Source organism: Lolium rigidum, chromosome 5 (assembly GCF_022539505.1).
Source record: "Lolium rigidum isolate FL_2022 chromosome 5, APGP_CSIRO_Lrig_0.1, whole genome shotgun sequence".
NCBI classification, from domain to species: Eukaryota; Viridiplantae; Streptophyta; class Magnoliopsida; order Poales; family Poaceae; genus Lolium; species Lolium rigidum.
This window is the reverse complement of record NC_061512.1, coordinates 124,023,134-124,045,996: the sequence shown is the minus strand read 5'-3', so window position 1 is coordinate 124,045,996 and position 22,863 is coordinate 124,023,134. Positions and strand designations below refer to the sequence as shown.

The 22,863-nt window shown below is 42.5% G+C and overlaps 2 protein-coding genes across 2 annotated transcripts in view; both read left to right on the top strand.

Moving 5' to 3' along the window:
* LOC124656355 (protein DETOXIFICATION 21-like) overlaps positions 1–5,557 on the top strand; it is a 35,056-nt gene extending 29,499 nt beyond the window's left edge. Inside the window, exons 2-9 of the mRNA XM_047195116.1 lie at positions 958–1,254; positions 3,322–3,863; positions 4,008–4,094; positions 4,282–4,338; positions 4,429–4,667; positions 4,809–4,927; positions 5,052–5,138; positions 5,303–5,557. Of these exons, the coding sequence (XP_047051072.1) occupies positions 958–1,254; positions 3,322–3,863; positions 4,008–4,094; positions 4,282–4,338; positions 4,429–4,667; positions 4,809–4,927; positions 5,052–5,138; positions 5,303–5,383 (1,509 nt within the window). The 3' untranslated portion in view covers positions 5,384–5,557. The remainder of the gene's footprint in view (positions 1–957; positions 1,255–3,321; positions 3,864–4,007; positions 4,095–4,281; positions 4,339–4,428; positions 4,668–4,808; positions 4,928–5,051; positions 5,139–5,302) is intronic.
* A 3,270-nt stretch (positions 5,558–8,827) lies between these two features.
* On the top strand, positions 8,828–19,351 carry LOC124656354 (bifunctional aspartokinase/homoserine dehydrogenase 1-like). Its single transcript, XM_047195115.1, has 17 exons — positions 8,828–9,033; positions 10,178–10,248; positions 10,463–10,582; positions 10,869–10,987; positions 11,084–11,165; positions 12,515–12,676; positions 12,757–12,907; positions 12,995–13,072; positions 13,278–13,393; positions 13,507–13,560; positions 13,771–13,858; positions 13,941–14,033; positions 16,876–16,916; positions 17,346–17,399; positions 17,926–18,089; positions 18,337–18,406; positions 19,064–19,351. The coding sequence occupies exons 1-17, from the start codon at positions 8,886–8,888 to the stop codon at positions 19,193–19,195; spliced, it is 1,743 nt and encodes a 580-aa protein (XP_047051071.1). The 5' UTR covers positions 8,828–8,885; the 3' UTR covers positions 19,196–19,351.
* The last annotated feature ends 3,512 nt before the right edge of the window (positions 19,352–22,863 follow it).

Sequence of the window (22,863 nt, the reverse complement as noted above, 5' to 3'; positions counted from 1 at the left end):
TTGCCCTGGCCCGATTGTACGAGCTGCAACTACTGTAGTACACTATCCGGCACCATGTGCGAGCCATGACTTTGTGTTCAGCGAGAGATCGATGATAAGGTACTGGAGGAGTTGTCTAGATCGGTCGATGCATTCATGATTTCCGCAACCGTGCATCCACAATTCATGTGTTCAACTGCTCACGCGCGCAAGTGTAGCGCGTGACCACCACATCACCACATTATAGTCCACGTGACGTGCCGCAGCCCACGCCGCACGTCTCATCAACCACGCTGGTCGATGGCACCATACCATGCACGAAAAAAGTCATGATTTTGTAGAGGTTCTGCGAATCAAACCTCGAACCTGAAATTCATGTTTGTACCGAAAACAATCTAATCTTGGTCCAAGCTGAACCTATTGTGCACATTTCCTATTTCCTATGATTTTCATCCAACATTCCTATGCATCAAGCAGGGCCTTAATTGAGGGTACAAACTAGGAGAATTTGGAGTTTGATTCGCCGAACCGGTTTAAAATAGATTGTTTTTCTATGTACTAGCGATAGACATGACCCTGGCTCCCTCGGAAATCTAACAAGAGCCTGTAGAAAAATGGCATGACCGTCCTGCCCCCTCCGGCCAAGCGCTCCGGCCCAGGAGAGGAGTGGAGCAGCCGCGGCCACGGGGGCCGACTCGTCCACACACGCGTCCGCCACTTCCTGCGTTTCCATTTCGCTCCGCAGCCACCACCAATCAGCTAGCACGCGGCGCCAGCTACCTCGCTCGCTCGCGCGCGCGCGCGTTACCTACCCAGCAGCCAGCAGCCAGCAGCCACAGCTCCTCTCTCTCTATAAGAGCGCCCCGCCACTTCTACGCTACGTCGACCGCGCGCTTCCAAACCGTATTTCCCATCTTCTACACCCGCTCTCTCTCTCTCTCTCGGTCGTCGCGCGCCATGGGGAAGACGAGGCAGCAGGAGGAGGAGGAGAGCAAGGCCCCGCTGCTCGAGCCCAGGCCGCCGGTGGCACCGGCGGCGGCCGGCGAAGGGTCGGGCAGCGAGGCGGAGCAGGAGGCGGAGGAGGGGCTGGGGCGGCGGCTGCTGGACGAGAACCGCAAGCTGTGGAAGGTGGCGGGGCCGTCCATCTGCACGCGCTTCTCCACCTTCGGGGTCACCGTCATCAGCCAGGCCTTCGTCGGACACATCGGGCCGACTGAGCTCGCCGCATACGCGCTCGTCTCCACCGTCCTCATGCGGTTCAGCAACGGAATCCTGGTAATAACCCCTGCTGCTAACCCCCTTCCTTTTTGTTCCTTTTCCTTTTGATGATGATCAGGGACTGGTAACTACCTTCCTAATCTGCGCAAAAGCTTTTTTTTGCTTCTAATTACCATACCACCGCTCCTCTTCGTCCTGCCACACGTCCTTGAGAGAGGTCCTGCTACACGTGTACCCAGCTGCATGAGATGAGCCGCTTGTCATATCACTTTAGTCCTGTCAAACATTTCCAAGAACACACCATTACTAGCAGCCAGCTACTAGCCGACAACCGCTTAAACAGCCTCCCATGTTTCAGTTGTACACATGCGCATCTACGACTAGTTTTGATCCGACGATTTCAGAGCAGCTGCTGCTTCAGCCCGTTGCCACTTTCATCACAGCATAAACACGGAGTAACAAAATTTACATCATATATATTTTTCCCCAGCAAAAAAAGGTACTCTAGAATATATTTTTTTTTTTTAGATTTAACTAGAATATATATTTTTGATAGCGATACGTGGCACAAATCAATTGTTATATCGCTAGTCCTGTCAAACATTGCTAACAACACACTTAAAGCCAAGGTTTGACCATAATTAAACTGCTTGATTTGTCTAGGACTAGTTTCTGATCAAAGACCTTTAAACCAGGAGCTCGCCTCTGATTTCAGTCCGTTGCCGGTTTCATCATCCTAAAAACGATGGAGTAGTTAGGACTAGGAACACCCGTACCTCCTGTACTCAAAAAACAAAAAAGGAACACCCGTATCTCCAGCTTTAAATAGCGTACATAATTCGACAACGATATGTGCCAAAAATGACAAAATATACGCGGGCGAATTTCACACGCCAGCTGCGTCGATCGTGGTCCATGTATATATGTTTGGCACCGTATTCTTAATTCTTGGAAACACAAAAGCTCAGTTCGATGTCGGCTTGCACGGGAATACCGGTAGTATAAATTACTTTGTACACGAAATGTCAAGCACTCGATGTCAGTGTCAAAACGGGGCAGCTAGCCCCGCTGGACTTCTTGGGAGCACAGGTAGCCACGTTGGGCATTAACTTCTTTTCCATCCGCCTGACGTGGTCTCAACTACTGTACAGTAGTAATTTATTTTACACTGCATTCGTGCCTCCAAATCCTGGCCCAGAGTTCCCAGAGACAAATCTGAAAAATCCCAATCTAGTAACTCCTGTGGCGCTGGGCCATAAACCAGTTCAGAGATCTCAGAGTCTTCTTCGCTGCAGCAGTGACAAATTTCTGCAAAGGACGAAAAATCTCATGGTTTTTAACAGTTCAACTAAAATGTGCTTCGGCTGAATGCAGCTGGGCAATAGCCAATCAAGGGTTGACTGTAACTAAAACGCCTGATTTGTGTACTGTATATAATAGCGCGCTCTGGTTTTCTGATCTAGGAACTTCAATCAAACCAGCTGCTTCAGCCCGTTGCCAGTTTCACCGTAACTTAAACAATCTCGGAGGAATAAGGAGTAGGAGCATTGTATCCCTAGCTTTAAGTGGCATATATTTTGATAATGATATGCGAGACAAACATGATAGGAAAATGTGCGGGCGAAACTTACACGCCAACTATGTCGTGGTCCATGTTTGGCACCATGTTCTTAATAATTTCTTAAAAGACGAAGTTCAGTCTGATATCGACTTGCACAGGAACATTAGAGCCTTACTTGCACAGGTAATGTAGACTACTCGCTGTATTGAGTCATTAGAGTCTTACTTGTTCAGGTAATGTCGAGTACTCGCTGTCAGTGTGTCCAAACGGAACAACCCCACTGGACTTTTGGCGAGAACAATCAACGATGAAATTTGGCTTCCGTCCAGGCCCAGTCTGAATTAACTAACACCATGCTTGTTCGCGTCCCCTGGGCAAGCATTTCCAGAGACTTTTTCATGCAAAATCTCAACCTGTCTGTTTCGGCGCAGTTGCCATTGCAATTTGCACTGGTTCACGGATTTCAGAGTCTTCGCTGCCACAGAAACAAATTTTTAAATGGAGAAAAATGCCGATGATGGTTTTAACAGTTAGTTAACTAACCGTGCTTCAACTGAATGCAGCTGGGCATGGCGAGCGCGCTGGAGACGCTGTGCGGGCAGTCGTACGGGGCGAAGCAGTACCACATGATGGGCATCTACCTGCAGCGCTCCTGGATCATCCTCACCGGCTGCGCCATTCTCATGCTCCCCATATTCATATTCACCGAGCCTCTCCTCGTCTTCATCGGCCAGGACCCGAAGATCTCCGCCGTCGCTGGTGTCATCTCCGTCTGGTACATTCCCGTCACCTTCGCGAGCGTCGTCAACTTCACGCTCCAGATGTACCTGCAGGCGCAGAGCAAGAACATAATCATCACCTACCTCGCATTTGCCAACCTCGGCGTCCATCTGTTCCTGTCGTGGCTCTTGACCGTCAAGTTCCAGCTTGGGCTTACCGGGGTCATGACCTCCATGGTCATCGCCATGTGGGTTCCTGCGCTAGGGCAGCTCATCTTTGTGTTCTGCGGTGCCTGCCCTCTCACGTGGACGGGGTTCTCATCTGAGGCGCTCACAGACCTCGTTCCCATCCTCAAGCTCTCTCTATCCTCTGGTGTGATGCTCTGGTAAGAATAAGCTTAAATTTTTAGTATAGCAATGTACTTACAGCCCAAATGTATGCACCTACGCTTCATATTTATTGTCAATATCAAAATTTCGGATGCAACTAGGAATAACACATGTGTTTTTTTCCCTGCCCACTTCTTCAGTCTGGAATTGTGGTACAGCACAATATTGGTGCTCCTAACAGGGTACATGGCAAATCCAGAGGTTGCACTGGACGCACTTTCAATATGGTAATGTTCACTACTATACCTTACTTCACATTTCACTATGCCATTGTTTTTTAAGTTTATTACATAAGCTTTGGTTTTCCAATCTGGACATTTCCTATTAGTTGAAAGAATGGTGGCTAGTCACTCGTGCATAATTTTCCTTGTCGCTGCATATGAACTAATTAAGTACTGTGGCTTCTATCTGCAGCCTTAACATCAATGGTTGGGAGATGATGATTTCTATCGGCTTTTTGGCCGCCACTGGGTAACTTCTTGATCTAAGAGCCTGTCGTTAATGTATCATGTGATCAAAACAGTTCCAGAAAATTGATGATAATGATTTGGTGTGTTATAGAGTGCGTGTGGCTAATGAGCTGGGAGCTGGAAGTGCAAGAAGGGCAAAGTTCGCCATCAAAAATGTCGTCGCCACTTCTTTCTCAATAGGAGTTGTGTTGTTCGTGGTCTTCCTTTTGTTCCGAGGAAATCTTTCCTACATATTCACCACGAGTGAAGAGGTAGCTGTTGCAGTTTCTGACCTGTCGCCTCTGCTTGCCTTCTCCATCTTGTTGAACAGTGTTCAACCAGTGCTATCAGGTTTGCTACAGCATTTGACTGAATTACAATCATTTAATTTGGTTTACTTTTTTTCTGAAGCAAGGCAAAATACTTGCCTTTATGTTTCATAAAGATTTGCTTGGTTTACTGAAACTATAACCCCGTTTTATCATTGGGTAGGTGTTGCTGTTGGAGCAGGTTGGCAAAGTGTAGTTGCCTATGTTAACATCACAACATACTACTTGATCGGTATCCCTCTTGGAGCAATCCTAGGTTATGTTCTTGGTTATCATGTGAAGGTAAGATAGTTATTTAAGACTATGTTGCTGTATCAGCCAATCAGTTACTGTACTCATTATCCTTGTGCCTCTTGGATCTAAGTTGTGGTCCTATTTTTTAACTCTCCTTGGTTTGTGGCTACAGGGCATTTGGGTTGGCATGCTGCTCGGAACACTGGTCCAAACAATTGTACTTCTGTGCATAACAATTAGGACTGACTGGGATAAACAGGTTAGCGCGGTTAACTGTTTGATCATCACTACACTAAAACATTGTTCCCACAGTCTTCATATGGCTTACCCATTAAACACAAGTTCATTATGTATGGACATATATTTAGTGCTGGAAGAGTGTAGCAGATATACTCAATTATGGTTTGTGTTCTAATTTTTCAGGTAGAGGTTACTCAACAGAGATTGAGTAAATGGTACAGGGAAGAGAACAGAGGAAAGCCAGCTTCAAGGGGAAGTGCGTGAGGTTATAGAATCTGGCACAAGCAACGAATCGCCATCATGATAGAACTTGTATACTCTGCTCGGTCAGAGTTTGCAACCTTTCAGAGGACGAACACAACTTTTTCAGCATGTCAAGAATGAGCTTTCCCGGTGGAACATTAGTAGGCGCAGAGGTGTCAGGGGCGGTTCTTCAGGATCGAGCAAAGGATGTGGCCGTCAGCAATAGTGATGCAATGCTCCACTCCCTAGAGGAGGAAAAAAGATGATACCCACTCCATTTCATGTAATCTCTGCCACTATCTCAACCTGTAGAATATGCCTTTCATCGCTGTGACTGAGCTAGTGGCATAAGTGTTGTTGTTCTGTTTTAATGGATTTTGGTTGTAGTGATGTTTCGCATGAGAGTGCTTGCTGTGGTTAGCAAACATGCTATTTGTACAATCGCATGCAACTGCATTCAGTGTGACTACAAAACAGTCAGTTTTGGTGGAAAAACTATCACTAGCAAGTTAATATGAACCTGAAGAAAGCATCTGCTGCAATAGTGCGTATACATAGAACATGATATACACCTCTCGAGAAAAATTTACTAAGTACTGGGATAAGGTAGAGGAGAATATGGAAGGTAGATTGAGTTGTTGGCAAGGGAAGTATATGCCATTGGAGGGATGCTAATTCTTATTGATTCTATCCTCAACAATACCCCAGTATACATGATGTCCTTTTACTCCCTACCAAAAAAAGTTAAAAAAAACGTTTGGATTACTTTGGGGAGAACCTTGGTGTTAAGAAATACCACATTTGGTCCAATGGCCGGTAGTTTGTTCCCCAAAAGAATGTGGTGGCTTAGGGTTTAAGGATTTGGGGTGTATGAATATTGCTCTACTATGTAAATGGTTTTGGAAAATGGAGACTACTGATGGTTTCTGGCAGAAACTAGTAAATAACAAATACTTAAAGGAGAAAACTATGTCTGGGGTGCAAATAGTTCAAGGTGACTCTTGGTTTTGGCGTGGACTCCTTAAAGTGCGAGATTTTTTCTACTCCTCCTGCAATCGCAAGATAGGAAATGGTAAGCCAACTCGTTTCCGAGAAGATCCTTGGCGGGGAATCAAACCTTTTGCAATTAGATTCGGTCAATTATACAAGATATGTGAAGTGACGGAAGTCACAGTACATACTGTGTTGACTTCTAGATTGCAATGTTTGCATTTCAGGCGAACTTTGACAGGGGAAACTTTGCGGTTGTGGGAAAGGTTGAAGCAGGAACCGTTAGTTTAAATAATGAAGAGGATTCCTTAACTTGGAAGTTGGATTCAAAAGGTTTCTCTGTAAGGTCTATGTACAGAGATCTTAGATGGAATTCCTTGGGGTTTTCATTTAAACTTTGTGGAGATTTAAAATTCCAATGAAAGTCAAAGTGTTTACGTGGTTAGCGGTTAGAAAATATATTCTGGCGAAAGACGTGCTGCAGCTCAGAAGGTGGAGGGGGGATGAGAAGTGCCAATTCTGTGGCGGTAATGAAACGATTATACACTTGTTTTTCTCTTGCCCCCTTGCAAGATATATTTGGAATTTGGCAAGCTGTGTCAATTCCTTTAAAAACAAACCTGTGTCTGTGCAACATTTACTGGGTGGATGGATGAGAGACTCTAGGAAAACCGAATTTTTTTGGTTACTGTGGAGGTGGCTGCTATATTATGGGCTATTTAGAAAACAAGGAATAATGCTTGTTTCAGATCTAATACGACAGTTGGTGTATTCTTGGGCGATTCTGAAGGTAAAGGAGGAAAACAGGCATGCGCTTATCTGGAGAGCCTGGCTGTTCGTGCGGCTATCAAGTAAGACCTTCCAGGCGGCGAAAGGTTGTAGGCCAATTGTACAGAGAACCGCAAACTGACGGTGGATTGCATTTTTCTGTACATGGATGATCTCTCTTTTCGCCGGCTGCTGGAAGGAGAAGTGTTGCAAAAGATAAACTTGGCTGAGAAAAGTCCAATTTATTCCCTAAACTCGTCTTAGAATTTAGGTTACAACCTTCAACTTTGCTTTGGTTTAATCCTCAATCCTAAATTCTATAAACCGTTTGGAATTGAACTTTCTACCATTTTTTGACATGTTTTGAACCGATTTTTCTCGCCAGTTAGTAGTTTTTCTTTCTATATACTCTGCCAAGTCATCAACATACAACATACACGGTACATGTACTTTCTCTCTCCATATCGCATGATCACCCCATGCCTCATCATGATCGTCTTCCTCCCTAGAACGAGGCCATGACGACCACGGAGGGGTGCCTCCGCCGGACAATAATAGCAGGCTCTGGCGTCTGCCCTCTACATCACCTGTCATGCCCAACCTTCCACCAGCACGGGGCAACCACCCATGCAACGCAGCGAGCCGTTTTTATTCCGGCAGGTGGAAGAGTTGAAGTTGAAGGATAGAGTTAAAGACATTGTACGCACTATTTTACTAATATAATACATTACGTGACAAGAAAAATCAGCTTAAAACAATGCAAGGGGTGATTTTTGAGCCGTTTTTAGAATTCAGGGTTGAAAGTTAAACCAAAGTAAAGTTGAGGGTTGTAAGCTCAACTTTGAGACAAGTTAAGGGGGGTAAATTGGACTTCTCTCCGCGAGGAAGCTACAAAGTTACTGTTGTATGAGCAAAAGAAAAAGAATTTGGATAGATGTGCAATGGTGGTCGGACTTTTTTTTTATGTTGCGTTGCGTTGTGTTTCTTTTCTTCTCCTTTGTTAGCTTGTAATGAACTCAATGGTTTCTTTAATGGAAATGGAGGGAACCCCTTTTCTCAAAAAAAAAAAAAAAACCCTCTTAAGAAAAATTACTGTAAAACATATCTCTGCAATACTGTACTCCCTCCAATTTATAATACTTAGCACTAATATAGATATAATCTAGAAGTAAAATGTATATACATTTATATTAGTGGCAACTAATACGGATCAGAGGAGTAGAAGTAGAACATAACTGAGAAGCAAATTGAGCACGCCGAAATTGATAGGATAACAAGGAGACACGAACCGAGATGGGACCCCGAATCGGCCGATGGACCGACGCCGGCGAGGACGAGTCCCCTCTCCGGCAGATCCGTCGGCCGCCACCCGCTTGCTGCTCCACGGCCCAGGCATTCATCCTCCGCCGCCGTCGAGCGGCGTGGCAACAGGTGAAGCGGCGGCGGAGGAAAGACACTACCTACCCCATGAAAGCTTCCACCAACTCACCGACACCCTCGCCCCACAAACCCACCGTGCGGTGCGGGAATCTCCCGTCCCATCTCGCTGACACGCGGGGCCCACACGCCAGCCAAAACGAATCCCGTCGCTGTCCTCGCGTAGGAAGCACGCACGCTCTCTCTTGACCCTTCTTCTCTCCTAAGCCAACCAACCAACCACACCTTGGCTGCCTGCATCTTCCTTCCCCTCAACCTCAAGCCTCTGCTCGCTTCTTGCTTCGGGCGATTCCATCCGAGCGGAGGAGGCGGAGGAGGTAGATCGACGATGGGGCTCTCCTTCTCGTCGCTCTTCGGGGCGCTGTTCGCCAAGAAGGAGATGCGGATCCTCATGGTCGGCCTCGACGCCGCCGGCAAGACCACCATCCTCTACAAGCTCAAGCTCGGCGAGATCGTCACCACCATCCCCACCATCGGTACTCACCACGCTGCTCTCTTCTGCTTCAATTCCTTTCTTTCGGTCAAAAGAACGGTCGGCTCGATTAGATTTCTTCCAACACCAGTAGCTTCAGATGAAGTAAAAGTGGGGTTACGCGCGTACATATGGACTACTACTTTATTTCGCTTCTGTCTGACCTAGTGCGCTAGATTTTTGTGCTGGTACCAGATGGTTTACGTGCTTGCAACCATGGATTTTGTACCTGTACCAATTGAACCACGTCATCTCTCTGTTGTATTAGCTTTGTTTGTCTCTGATTCTCCGTTGCATACGTTGCCCTCCTTGTATGTTTGACACTTGCAATCAAGTATTACCTTTGGCCTAGATTCCATGTGGAGCAAACATGCGTACTTTCGACTTTTGACCATAATAATAAATATAAGTAGAGAAAAGTAGCAGTTCGCACCTAAGAGGCAAACAATTGGCAGCGGTCCAGTCAGAGTCTTCTATTGCAGTATGGCTCCAGGGCATACACATACGTTATTTCACTTATGTCTGACATAGTACGTTCATCTTTGTGCTGGTACCAGTTGGTTTATGCACTTGTGCGAATTGAATCATGTCGTCTCGCTGCTGTACTAGCTTTGTTTGCCTCTATTTCCTCCCCACATACGTTGTCCTCGTTATATGTAGACTTGCAATCAAGAATTCTGAGCTAGTCTCGTTTGATTTGTAGATGTTTTTGTTATGTCCAACGGTTCAAGTCACTAATATAAGCTTGTCCTAGATTCCATGTGGAGCAAACATGCATGCTTTTGACTTTTGACCATAATAGTAATAAGTAGTGGTAGAGAAAAGTAGCAATTCACACTTAAGAGGCTAACAATTGGCAGCGATCTAGTCAGGGTCTTCTATTGCAGTATGGCTCCAGGGCAACGGTCTGGTCAAACTGTCTATTTGAAGATGTCACTTCTTGTTACTAGTGGAATACCTGCAAATTCAACGATGTTTAATTGTTCATGGCTTCATGCAATTTATCTTTACTTTGTCAACACATGTAGGGCGGTATAGGTTAATGTTGTGGTTGCTTAGCTATCTTGTTTCCATTATTCTTGGGAATCACAAGTAGGAGGATTACATTGCTGATGGCAGCATTTTGAAAATTTGTGTGCACAATGCAGGGTTCAATGTGGAGACTGTTGAGTACAAGAACATCAGCTTCACTGTTTGGGATGTCGGGGGCCAGGACAAGGTGAGGGTTTTACTCTTTTTTCTTCGTAGAACTTATTGGTTCTTAAAAACACCGACTTCCTACTTAGTTGTTGTTTCCTTGTTTGCGCTCACATAAGTGAAATGATAATCACCTGATTACAGTTAGTAAAGTGTTTCCTTGTCAAGTCTTGAGATGATGGGCCTATTTTATGTAAAGTTAAGCTGACCATTTATGTCTGCCATTTTCAAAACAGATAAGGCCTTTGTGGAGGCACTACTTCCAGAACACTCAGGGCCTTATCTTTGTTGTTGACAGCAACGACAGAGATCGTATTGCGGAGGCGAGAGATGAGCTCCACAGAATGCTGAATGAGGCAAGTGCATATACCTGTTGTAATGTTGGATTGTCTTATCTTCTGTACACACACACACACACACACACCAACCTTCAGGAATTCATGTATATATAATTTTTCAACATTACCTTCAGTAATTCGCCAAAGATATAGTATAATGTTCCAAACAACTATGCTTTACATACAGCGATTTTTAGAACTTGGCTTTGCACCAATAATAACTTATGACCACATTCATTCTTTTGAGTTTTATCTCCATGATGTTAATTCCCATAGTAATTGTTTTTTTTTAACTCTTTACTAGGATGAGCTGCGCAATGCTGTATTGCTTGTTTTTGCTAACAAGCAAGACCTGCCCAATGCCATGAATGCTGCTGAAATAACAGATAAACTTGGTCTCCACTCTCTGCGTCAGCGACACTGGTATTTGCCCCTTTGCTGATTTTATACCTCGTTGATGTTTTGCTTGCTGGAGAAGAATAGCCGATAAGCGTGGTCCTACTTTCTATTCTGTTACAGGTATATTCAGAGTGCTTGTGCTACAAGTGGGGAGGGTCTGTATGAAGGGCTGGACTGGCTCTCCAGCAACATAGCCAGCAAGGTTTCTATCTTTCACTCTCCTGATTGGCATTTTAAGTCAAGCCAATTTTTTCGGGTCACTTCTCATTTTGTCACCTTGTCTCTAGTGCTTACATTTTGGGGGTTTTAGTTATTCAAGATTTTTCATATGGTTAGCATAGATGCATTTTGACTTCGATGTTCAGAAACGGTGCATGACACTAACAAATGCTATTTTCTTCACTGTTTTGCAGTCATGAATGCTTCCATTGGGCTGGCCGAAGCAGCAGGCGGCTGGAGAAATGACTGTAATATATAGGCATGTTAAAATGATGTCGAGTTTTGACATGTCTTTGCAACTCAATCTTTGTACTGTTATCACTTATCACACTGTTAGTCACGGATGAATGCTGTATGGGTGGTTGAATGTACACAAAACGATAACTGTTCTGCTATAATGTGAACTTTTATGCCCAGCTGTTCCCGAATCTGATGATCACCTTGCCCTCGTTATGTGTAGTGTCTACGGAGATGTATTCTGCAAACGATTAATCTCATTTTTGAGAATAATTTATCCTGTATTTGTGCATTCTGGTAGTTCGATTTGATTTGAGCTGGTTTCACATATTTTATTGTTGGATGGATGCTTTTTTTCTTTAGCGATCGATACCATGATATATTTATAGTTGCGAATAGTACATGGTAGAGATAATGAATATATAAGCTGCCTCTACCGATTACAAAGTAGAGTCTAAAAGAAACGGGCAAATATTTGAAGTTGTCAAACTAGCTTTTTTTTTTCATGACATAATGTTGTATTTTTTTGAAGGTAACAAAAGCCTCGAGCGATTACAAAGTAAAATATAAAGAAATGAGCAAATTTTCGAGATCGTCCAACTAGTTCTTCTATGAGATCTTGGTTTAGGAGGCTTAGGCTTATGTTTTAGGGTTTTGAGATTAAATCATATTTCCGTGACCATAATTATAGAGATCACCATTCACCACGAGTGGGACCTATCACTGCTAGATATCTTTGAGGCCTTATTTACTTCTCTCCTATTTTTCTTCCCAATAGGTATAAGTATGGGGATGGGAGAACACTAATCTCCTCAAATACCCTTCCCCAAAAATACACTAGTATGATGGAAAGTTTTTTATTTAGGCAAATAAATATAGGGATGTGAGGAAATGGAAAGGAATATCTCGGAATTATTTCGTTTAAAACCGAAGAAGTAATGAACCAGTAAAGATTTTCCGGGATATGAACTAATCCCCCTCCATTCTCATAAGTCATAAATACCATCCTCATAAGTAAACAAGGCCTGGGTGGTACGGCCCAAACCCGAACGGAGGAGCCAAAATCCTCCTGCCAGCGCTAGGAAGCACTGACAGTGCCCTGATCTCTGGACGAGACGAACCGAAGCCGATCCGACTGTCGAGATGCCGCAGGCGCAGGCGAGGTCGGTCCTGCCGGTCGTGCTCCTCGGCTGCGGCGGCGTCGGCCGCCACCTCCTCCGCCACATCGTCTCCTGCCGCCCGCTCCACGCCAACCAGGTCAGGCCCCGCTTCCCCCTCCCCGATTCGGCGGCGCGCTCGTCACTCGTACTGTACATGCTAACCGCTTCCGATGACAGGGCGTCGCCATCCGGGTGGTGGGCGTCGCCGACAGCTCCTCCCTGCTCGTCGCCGACGACGTCCGCGCCAGCGGCCTCGATGACGCGCTCCTCAGTGACCTCTGCGCCGCCAAGTCCGCCGGCTCGCCCCTCTCGTCCCTGCTCTCTCGCGGTACGCGTTGTCTCCTATCGCTGGGAGTCCGATTCCATCAGTATGGTGTCGATTTGATGTGTAATTGGATTGGGCGCGGAATCTCAGGGCATTGTCAGGTGTTCAACAAGCCAGAGGCTATGGGGAAAGTCATCGACGCTGCCACCATGCTTGGGAGGACCACAGGTTTGTCAATTCTGCGCTCAGTTGCTCACAAATCACTGACGACACACCTACCCATTCTTGTTGCACTGGCCAGGCTATATGTTTCAATCGATAGAAAACATAAAAATAGGATCCCTCTCTGCGATGATTTCAACTTCATTTCTCATTTTGTGTCTGTCTACGCATCTTCCTTACTGCTTGTGCTATACCTGAATACTTTTTGTAGGTCTGGTGCTAGTTGATTGTTCCGCAACGAATGACACCGTTGCTCTGCTGACGGATGCTGTGAGCCATGGATGCTGCGTTGTATTGGCAAACAAGAAACCTCTTACATGTGCTTATGTAAGGCCATCTTGGCTCCTAGTCTTAATGCTGTATAATATCACATTGTTTTATGTCCAGTCAATCATGCAAGGTTCCTACCTGCTTAACTGATCTGCTTACTTTTTATGCAGGAGGATTATAAAAAGTTGACCTCCTGCTCCCGTCGGATAAGATTTGAATCTACTGTATGTACATGCTACCAGTAATCATTTCTTCATGTAACTTCTAATGTTCATTCGTTCTTCTTCTTCGCTTCAATGTCAAAGATTGGGCTGTAAGAGTCTGGCCATGTATATTCAGACTACCTTTTTTTGGCTGTTTCCGTGGTTCTTTTGCTTTCTGATATTTCATTTTTACAATGGACCTCTTCAGACCTTTGCAATCCTTGCTTTCAGGTAGGAGCAGGTTTGCCTGTAATCGCTTCTGTGACCCGCATTATTGCATCTGGAGATCCAATTTCTCGAATCGTTGGCAGCCTTAGTGGTATGCATTTATTACCATCTTTGTTATGATAATGTACTTGTTTTACAAATAACCATACTCTTTCCTTAATACATTATTGTAGGTACGCTTGGCTACGTTATGAGTGAGCTGGAGGATGGAAAAAGATTTAGTGAAGTTGTGAAAACTGCCAAGTCTCTTGGTTATACAGAACCTGGTATAAAAGATATACTACTCACCTGATATCCATTATCACGATATTTTTATATGTGTAGTTGCTTACTATTTCTCAGTGAGAAGAAAAATAGTTTCATAAGATATTTCCAGGAAACTAGATGGTAGGTAAGTAAGAGTTTGCTGTTATCGTGCTCTAAGGAATGGATAATTTTATCATCGGATTGAGTATATGGAATATGTCCCCTAAAATACAAGAAAAAGTTTTTTTAAATACATAATAAGCCAAACAATAAATAAGGCGACACTATTACGTCTTTGCTTACCTTTTCTATAGAGATCTGCCTCACTCGCTCATAATCATCATTGTTTATTTGTAGCGGTTGATGATCAAACAACTTATTAATAGAGTTGACACACTTAACTTGTCACGCTTGGGTGGGTCACCTTTTTGGTTTAGCCGGATATAGTGTTGGAGTTTGGTTTTGGATTTGATATGATGCTCCAATACATCTTCGGATTTATGATTTTCTAACTATAGAAACTTATATAATGCATGTAGGAAGAGAACATCCCATGTGTTTAAGCAATATTCCAATAATAAACGAGTATGACGGAAAATGATACAATGTCAACCTTCGGTAAATCTGATATTGCTTCCCTAAGGACAAATCTTTGAATCTTAATGCCTTCAGAAATTTCTCATTACATATGATAAGAAAGATCTTGTACTTAGAGATGCAATATCTGATTTACCAAATGTTGACATTGTATCATTTCTTTTGCCTTACTCATTTATTATTGGAATGTTGTTTGAACACACGACATGTCCTTTTCTTCTATGCACTGTATCGGTTTTGTACAATTACAAAACTATTAATCCTATTGAGACATTATATGAAACCCAAAACCGAACTCAAACACTGTCCAACTTAACCGAAAAGGTGGCCTACACAAGTGTGACTAAGTGAGTGTGCCAATTCTATTAATAAGTAGTTCTCTTTCTTTTTTTTGAAATTCTTTTTTTTTGTTATGGCTTTTTATATATGCGGATTGATGTTTTTGTGTTTGCATCTTTAATTGTGAGGATGGGTTAATTTTGTGTGTGCATGTTTTCATGATTATATTGTGACTTATCTTGTGCTACCATGGATTATTTTGTTTTGTTATGTGGAAGATGCCAAGATGGCCCCTAAAATACAAGAAAAAGTTTCTTAAAAAAATACGTAATAAGCCAAAACAATAAATAAGGCGACACTATTATGTCTTAGCTTACCTTTTCTATAGAGATCTGCCTCACTCGCTCATAACCATCATTGTTTAATTGTAGCGGTTGATGATCAAACAACTTACCTTCCTCGGGAGCAATATCTCCAAATGAGTAATCCTTCATGTCTTTAGGTGAATAACATACCAAAATAACCCACAATAGCACAAAATAAGTCACAATAAGAATATAATCAAGAGAACATGCAACACACACAAAAATTAAATACCTTAGGTTAACCCATCCTCAGGATTTAAGATACATGCAGAAAACGTGAATCTGCATATATAAAGACAAACAACATAACAAGCCAAATGGAATTAATTTCAGTACAAAAACAAAGCTACTTATTAATAGAGTTGACACACTTAACTGGTCACACTTGGGTGGGTCACCTTTTTGGTTTAGCTGGATATAGTGTTGGAGTTTGGTTTTGGATTTGATATGATGCTCCAATACATCTTCGGATTTATGATTTTCTAACTATAGAAACTTACATAATGCATGTAGGAAGAGAACATCCCATGTGTTTAAGCAATATTCCAATAATAAACGAGTATGACGGAAAATGATACAATGTCAACCTTCGGTAAATCTGATATTGCTTCCCTAAGGACAAATCTTTGAATGTTAATGCCTTCAGCAATTTCTCATTACATATGATAAGAAAGATCTTGTACTTAGAGATGCAATATCTGATTTACCAAATGTTGACATTGTATTTTTTTTTTTTGCCATACTCATTTATTATTGGAATGTTGTTTGAACACATGACATGTCCTTTTCTTCTATGCACTGTATTGGTTTTGTGCAACTTGAAAACTATCAATCCTATTGGAGCATTATATGAAACCCAAAACCGAACTCAAACACTATATCCAACTTAACCGAAAAGGTGGCCTACACAAGTGTGACTAAGTGAATGTGCCAATTCTAGTAATAAGTAGTTCTCTTTTTTTTTGAAATTCTGTTTTTTTTTTGTTATGGATTTTGTTTTTATATATGCGGATTGATATTTTTGTGTTTGCATCTTTAATTGTGAGGATGGGTTAATTTTGTGTGTGCATGTTTTCATGTGACTTATCTTTTGCTACCATGGGTTATTTTGTTATGTTATTCACCCGAAGACATGAAAAGTTACTTCAAAGATGCAGCTTCTGAGAAAGGTAGTTGTTTGATCATTAGCCACTACAACAAAACAATGATGATTATGAACGAGTAAGCCAAATCCTGTAGAAAAGGTAAGCTAAGACATAATAATGTCATCCTATATATCGTTTTGCCTTTTTTTTTTGCTAATATTTGTATTTCAGGGGCTCGACTTCCCTGATTAGTTGACGTATGAAACATAATCTAACATGTACTTCAGGGTTCTAAATTGATCTTAAGGCATAAGATTCTATAATGCAGCAATAGACTAGAGCTACTGTAAAATAAGATAGGGTGGGACACCATGAGAAGTCTGCAGATTCAACCAACGAGTTATATTTTGTGTTTGTTTTTATTTGTGGAGTAAATCTTAAAGGTACTATTAAGGAATAGGATGCATATAATTTGCTTAACTTATGCTTTGCTTTTGATAGTGCATTTACTCTGCTATTTAATTCATTTTTTGTAGATCCACGTGATGATCTCAGTGGGATGGATGTGGCTAGAAAGGTTAGATAGCTCATGTTTTTCATGCAGTGACTTAGTAAGCTGTGTGGTACTCATGAATGTCAACTTAATTCATTGTACTTGTGTTTTTTAGCTGGCTGTATTGTTCTTCTTTTGTAGTTGAAGTAGTCAACTGATATGCATATTCTATGAACTGCTGCTACATGTTACTTTCTACGTGTTTATGTTTAAATCTAGGATTTGATAAAAGAAAATGAATAACTTAACTAATAATACAACAAAAATCCTGAAATCCATCTAGTTCTTGTCAGGCCTACTTTATCTACTTATCCTAATGTTAAATTTCAGTATCTTCACTTTCCAGATAGCTATTTGCATATGGTTTAAAAAGGACATTCATATTCAGGTTCACATATTACACAATTTTCATTTGATTCTTTGTTAACTAGTCAGACATTCATTTGTGTGCAGGCACTGATCCTAGCTAGGCTTCTCGGGCAACAGATCAGCATGGAGAATATCAATGTATGCTTATCTTGAGTATTGTTCAGTGATCTATGATTATTCTGATGAACTTGTTTTTGTACTAATATTATTCCTTTTGCATGGGATGGTATTTTCATTGTTGCTTAAATCTATATGCACGTTCCACTTTACAGTTGCTCTGACTGTTCATCAAGAGTCAATTAGATTCTAGATGAATCAGCTCCTTTTCAGATCACTCTAGTTTGGTGATGGTTTATGTCTACTAAGATTCCTTTGTCATATGCTAGCACTTGTTTGTTATGCATAGGACTCCTCTTGTCTTCTAGGGACTAGATAGATAACATTGGGTTAAATATCACAAATCATATGCTACAGTTTGAAAAACTGTGAATATCCTCGAATGCATGTAAAGCTATTATTTAACTGTTCCCACAATTTTCATCTGTAACCTCCAGAAATCATTGCTTGTTTGTGCTCTTACTACATACATCCAGTGAAGACATGTGTGTAATTGCATAGGGACTCTGTATTATTTAGGCGAGCTAATTTTTGTAATTCTCTTCAGGTTGAGAGTTTATATCCAAGTGAGTTAGGATCCGAGGTTATGTCCACAGCGGACTTCCTTGAAAGTGGATTGGCACAACTTGATGAGAAGATTGAAGAAAGAGTGAAGGCAGCATCGTTGAGAGGAAATGTTCTTCGATATGTCTGTGTCATTGGAGACACAGGGTATGTACCCTGCCCAATGTGATTACCGTTGGAGACTGTGCAGTGTCCATTTGCGTCATCAGTCATTTGTCCAACTAAAAAACCTTTCTGGTACACTAAATGGCTGTTAACTGGAAAACAAAGGAGGGTATTTTTGACATATGGTCCTTCATTACCACAGACGTTTCTTGTTTGATATTTTTTTCAAACGCTTATCTTGTGCATGTGGCAACATTAGCTCAATCTTTTTGATGTCCTCATTTTCTAGGTGCCAAGTGGGCCTTCAAGAGGTGCCAAAAGATTCTGCATTGGGGAGATTGAGGGGAAGTGACAATGTGGTATGTTAATATTTTCCTCTTTCCTTTCCTCTTGTTCAGTCATTGGCATCGGTCACTTTGGGTCAGCAGCCCAACATATGCTTATTTTCAGCTCTTAACAAAAGAGACGAGCAGGGTATCTTTTTTTCCTTCTACTGGGCCTGCCAGCGTCTCACTCTTGTTCTCCCTTTTAAATCTTTTGTTGATGCAAAGAATACTCTAGCGTTTAGTTGGTGCTCTGCTGTGACCTTTGAGCCTCTTTGTTTGGTACTGTTGACAATTCTGAATAAACGGAGTTACACTAAGAATACGAAGTCTATATTGCTTAAATTCTGTTCTTTTGCTAGAAGTAGTTTGATAAAAAAAATCAGCTTCTAGTTTGCATATGTCTTTTGAAAAAAAAAACAGCAGAATCATGTCTTACATACTCTGATGTTCAAATGGTCCCATGCTGTGAATTAGCAATCAATGGAGCAAAGTGGGCATTATCCTGAGTGACACACCAATCCTTTCAAAGTCCAGATTTTTGCTCTGTTACATTTTTGAAAAATCAGCTTTTGTCCTCTGAAAACCAATGTCTTAACTACCACAAAATTGATTATTTTGTACTGCAATTTTTCTTTTGTGGACTGCCCATTACTGCTGTGATGTTACAAATGCATTCTTACTCCTGATCAGGTGGAGATATATAGCAGATGCTATGAGAGCTCCCCGCTGGTGATCCAGGGTGCAGGAGCCGGGAACGACACCACGGCCGCAGGAGTTCTTGCTGATATAATTGATCTACAGGATCTTTTCCGATTGGCTTAGGCCTTTGACTGAGGTTGTATGCAAATTTTGATGTCCATTGGGCTCCTGTGTTGCTTGGACAAATCTTGAGTGGTCATGGGTATATGGTGGTGTGCACCTGGACTGCATTGTGAGATTGCGGGTGTATCTTTGGAAATGGGAAGTTCCGTTTTTATCTTCTGTGAAATCATATCTGAAGTTCTTCGATTTTTATCGAAAAATAATAATATCTGAAGTTCGAAAAATTGCTGATGTCATGTACATAATGTGTACTAGTTGAATGCCCGTGCGTTGCTACGGTCTCTCATATTAACTTAATCCACATACATACTCATGTGTGTAAAAGCTTAGTCACATCATATTTCCAAAATAATTAAGATTTAACTTCACTTGAAGTATGATTGGTAGATGTTTTAATTAGTTGGTGTATGCATACGTCACTGTAAAACCACCGATTAATTCAAACTCTAGGAGGATATACACGCTTCTTTGTGCCAGTGATGTTGGTATTGATCGATGGTTTTTAAGATGTTTGGCTAGGTTGTGACGGTGCAACTTTAAACCGCTCAACCTTGTTTCTGAAGCATGCATAAATTTGGCATTACAATATAAAATTGACAAATTATACATGCCATAAACTAATGGTATGTGTACATTTTGCGCATGACAAAATAATGAAAAAAAATCATATGTTCACAATAAGCTATGTTTGGTTCTTGTCGATTTGCGGTCAGCAATCCACAAACTTGACATTTCTAGCAACAATATAGCATCATCAAGAGATTTGTGGTCACATGCAAGTTTTTCTAACAAGTAATCCAGTCCAACCATCAAGAGAATACTGCCAGCGTGATACTCCAATACCAGAACACTGCAAGCTTTTCTAACATGTCTTAAACTGTCTACAAGACCAATCTGGAGAATGTACAAGAAATTACTATAAGAGGCAAAGAAAATACTCATCTTGGCTTTGTGAAAGGGAAGGTAAACCGTAGAGGTTTTGATTGTACAGACAAACTTTGACAAAGCCAAGATAAATCAAGAAGTGAAAGGGAAGGTAAATCGTAGACGTTTCAATCAGGTGCATACACGTACTTCAGTTCTAGTGCCGCAGTTATGAAACTGTCGAAAGGATATTTTGAACCCTTGTTCCATCAATCACATATGTGGAAACGTAAGAGTGACTGACCATTCGTAGATTAGTGCGTAAAATATGTAATATAAACATGGAAGTCCAAGCAAATGACATGTGCAAGGCTATCACATCCATCGACATGCTACATTGTCACAAACACAGAGTCAGGTTAACATAAGAAAAAAATCAATACGAAACATCACTTAATGATCCCTTAAAACAATTCATCGATCCACTCTAGCCAGGACTGACTTCATCAGACATTACATGGACTCAATTGGTAGTAAGGGTAAGAATTGAACTACGCACTATTTGCAACATCACACCGTTGGTAGCTATATTTCCTCTATAACCGAGAACTAAACTAAAAAATGGTCAAGGTCAGTTGGCTCACCTTAGGTGACTGGTACCACTTCTCCTTTGCACCAAGTATAGAGGAATAACTCAATCACAAACGCCACTGGAAAATATCTTCCCGTGGAGCTCGACATCAAGGCTTCCGTAGCGCGTCGCCGGAGCTTGCCAGCACAGAGGCCACCACCCGTGTCACCTCCAAAGGTTGTAGTCATCAACACATGCACCGGCCTCTCCGTGCGGATAATTCACAACAGGGCTCTAACCTGCCATGCACAGGACGACAAAGCTCATCCACGCTGGGCAGCGAGTGTAGTCAGTATACACATGCACACGATAACCAGACATCAATTTCTTACCTAAAATCACAAATAATAATTTTATATATATGTGTGACTAACAGAGCAATTATATGCATATTACTGAACTTAGGATTATTTAAGTTCTTACCCCTGATAGCATAAAATAGATCTGATTTCTTGGTGAATGAGTGATTTCCTTACATCTCTAAATAAATTGTACACCAAGGAAAATGGGATAGAGTGAGCCATGCAAAATGGGGTGAACAGCGCATATTGCTTAAGTATAGAACTAAAGATGCCACCAAGCCAAAACTGATCACAACATCTTCAGTCCTACCGCTATCTAATCAGCGGACTAATCTCTACCTCTTTGGTATGAAAAACAAATGTATCAGAAAATGAGCATGTGCAGAAAGCAAATCCAATGGAAAATGTTCCTCTATTGTTTACTTCAGTCAGTTTCATGCAATCTTCCTCTAAACTAAGAATCCATTATGGTTATTGATGGAACACACTATAGCCACACGAGTGGAATAGGCGATGGTAGTAATGCTATGGTGGCACATCCAACAATCTAATCACATAACCTTCAGAAAATAATTTGCCAAGATGTGAAGAGGAAACAGTTGTGCATATGAGGTTAGTTGTCTGGTAGTGAGAAATCTGGAGGAGACACCGTCCAGCGCGCAGATAGGGGCAGGGGCGCAGACAGGGGCAGGGACAGGACCCGGAGAAACCGCCCTCCAAGATAACCTGACAAAAAGAAGTTCAGAAGGCTAAAAGAAATCCTGATGAATCAAACTTGTTATTTCCAAAGAAAATCCTGGCCGACCAGATCCACCGTGTTATTCCTGCTGCCTCCATCTGGTTTGATTGGATCATGTCCCCCACCAAGTTAATTGTGTGCACGACCAGACAAAGCCGCAATGCCATGTCCAACCCACTGAGTCCCTTTCACCTCTGTATGTTAACAAGGACAATGTTGAAGGGGAGAACGCTAATGACGAGAAAGTTGGATTCAGCAACGGCACGGAGATCCAAGAATTCGGCCAATTACACATAGCCTAACCGGGCGTGCAGTTGTGGCCTGGAGAAGTGGAGATCAATGATTTCATAGCCGGCATTCATGCGAGCCTACAGGGAAGATCCAATCAGTGAGCACCTGCAGTTCTCAGGCGATTGGGCGAGATCCTAATCTTGCATCGCGGAGGATGACGCCACGAGGTGGAGGGCGGATCGCCTGCGTGTTGAGGAGGAACATGCCATAGATAATCTTGCATCGTGGAGGAGCGACGCCTGATGAGACAGTCGTGCAGCTCTTGGGCGGCGAAGGGGCGGTGGAGCTCGCCGGAAGGATTGGCGCGATGCCGCGCGAGAGGTCTGAGTTGATCCGATGTCTATATTTTCTCCTCGGGGCAGCGTGGGAGCTTGTGGTGGGGAGCGGCGACCCAACCCTAGCACCGCCTCACCCTGCGGAGGAGAAAGGAAGGAAAACGGGGTGGATGAAAGGTTTGGGACGACGGGAGATGGCGCAGGGCGGGGGGAGAGGCCTGCGGTGGCAGTACGCCGTTATTTGTTTCAAATTGAGACGTACGTACAAGATCCACGGTTGAAAAATTGGATGGACAGGATCTTTTCAATGACGACCACCAAAGTGCGTTGAGTGTCAAACGACCAACTCCAATTTAATAGTAAAGATCTAAGCAATCTTTACTATTAAATTGGAGTTGGTCGTTTGACGCTCAACGCGTTTGGTGGTCGTCATTGAAAGCATCTTGTCCGTCCAATCTAATATATTAGTCTCCGCTTAACATCCGATCATCCAATCTAATTAAGGCAAGTTCCCTCTCCTTCCCTTTGTCAGCGCATGGTATCAATCACAGTATCTCCACGCAAAA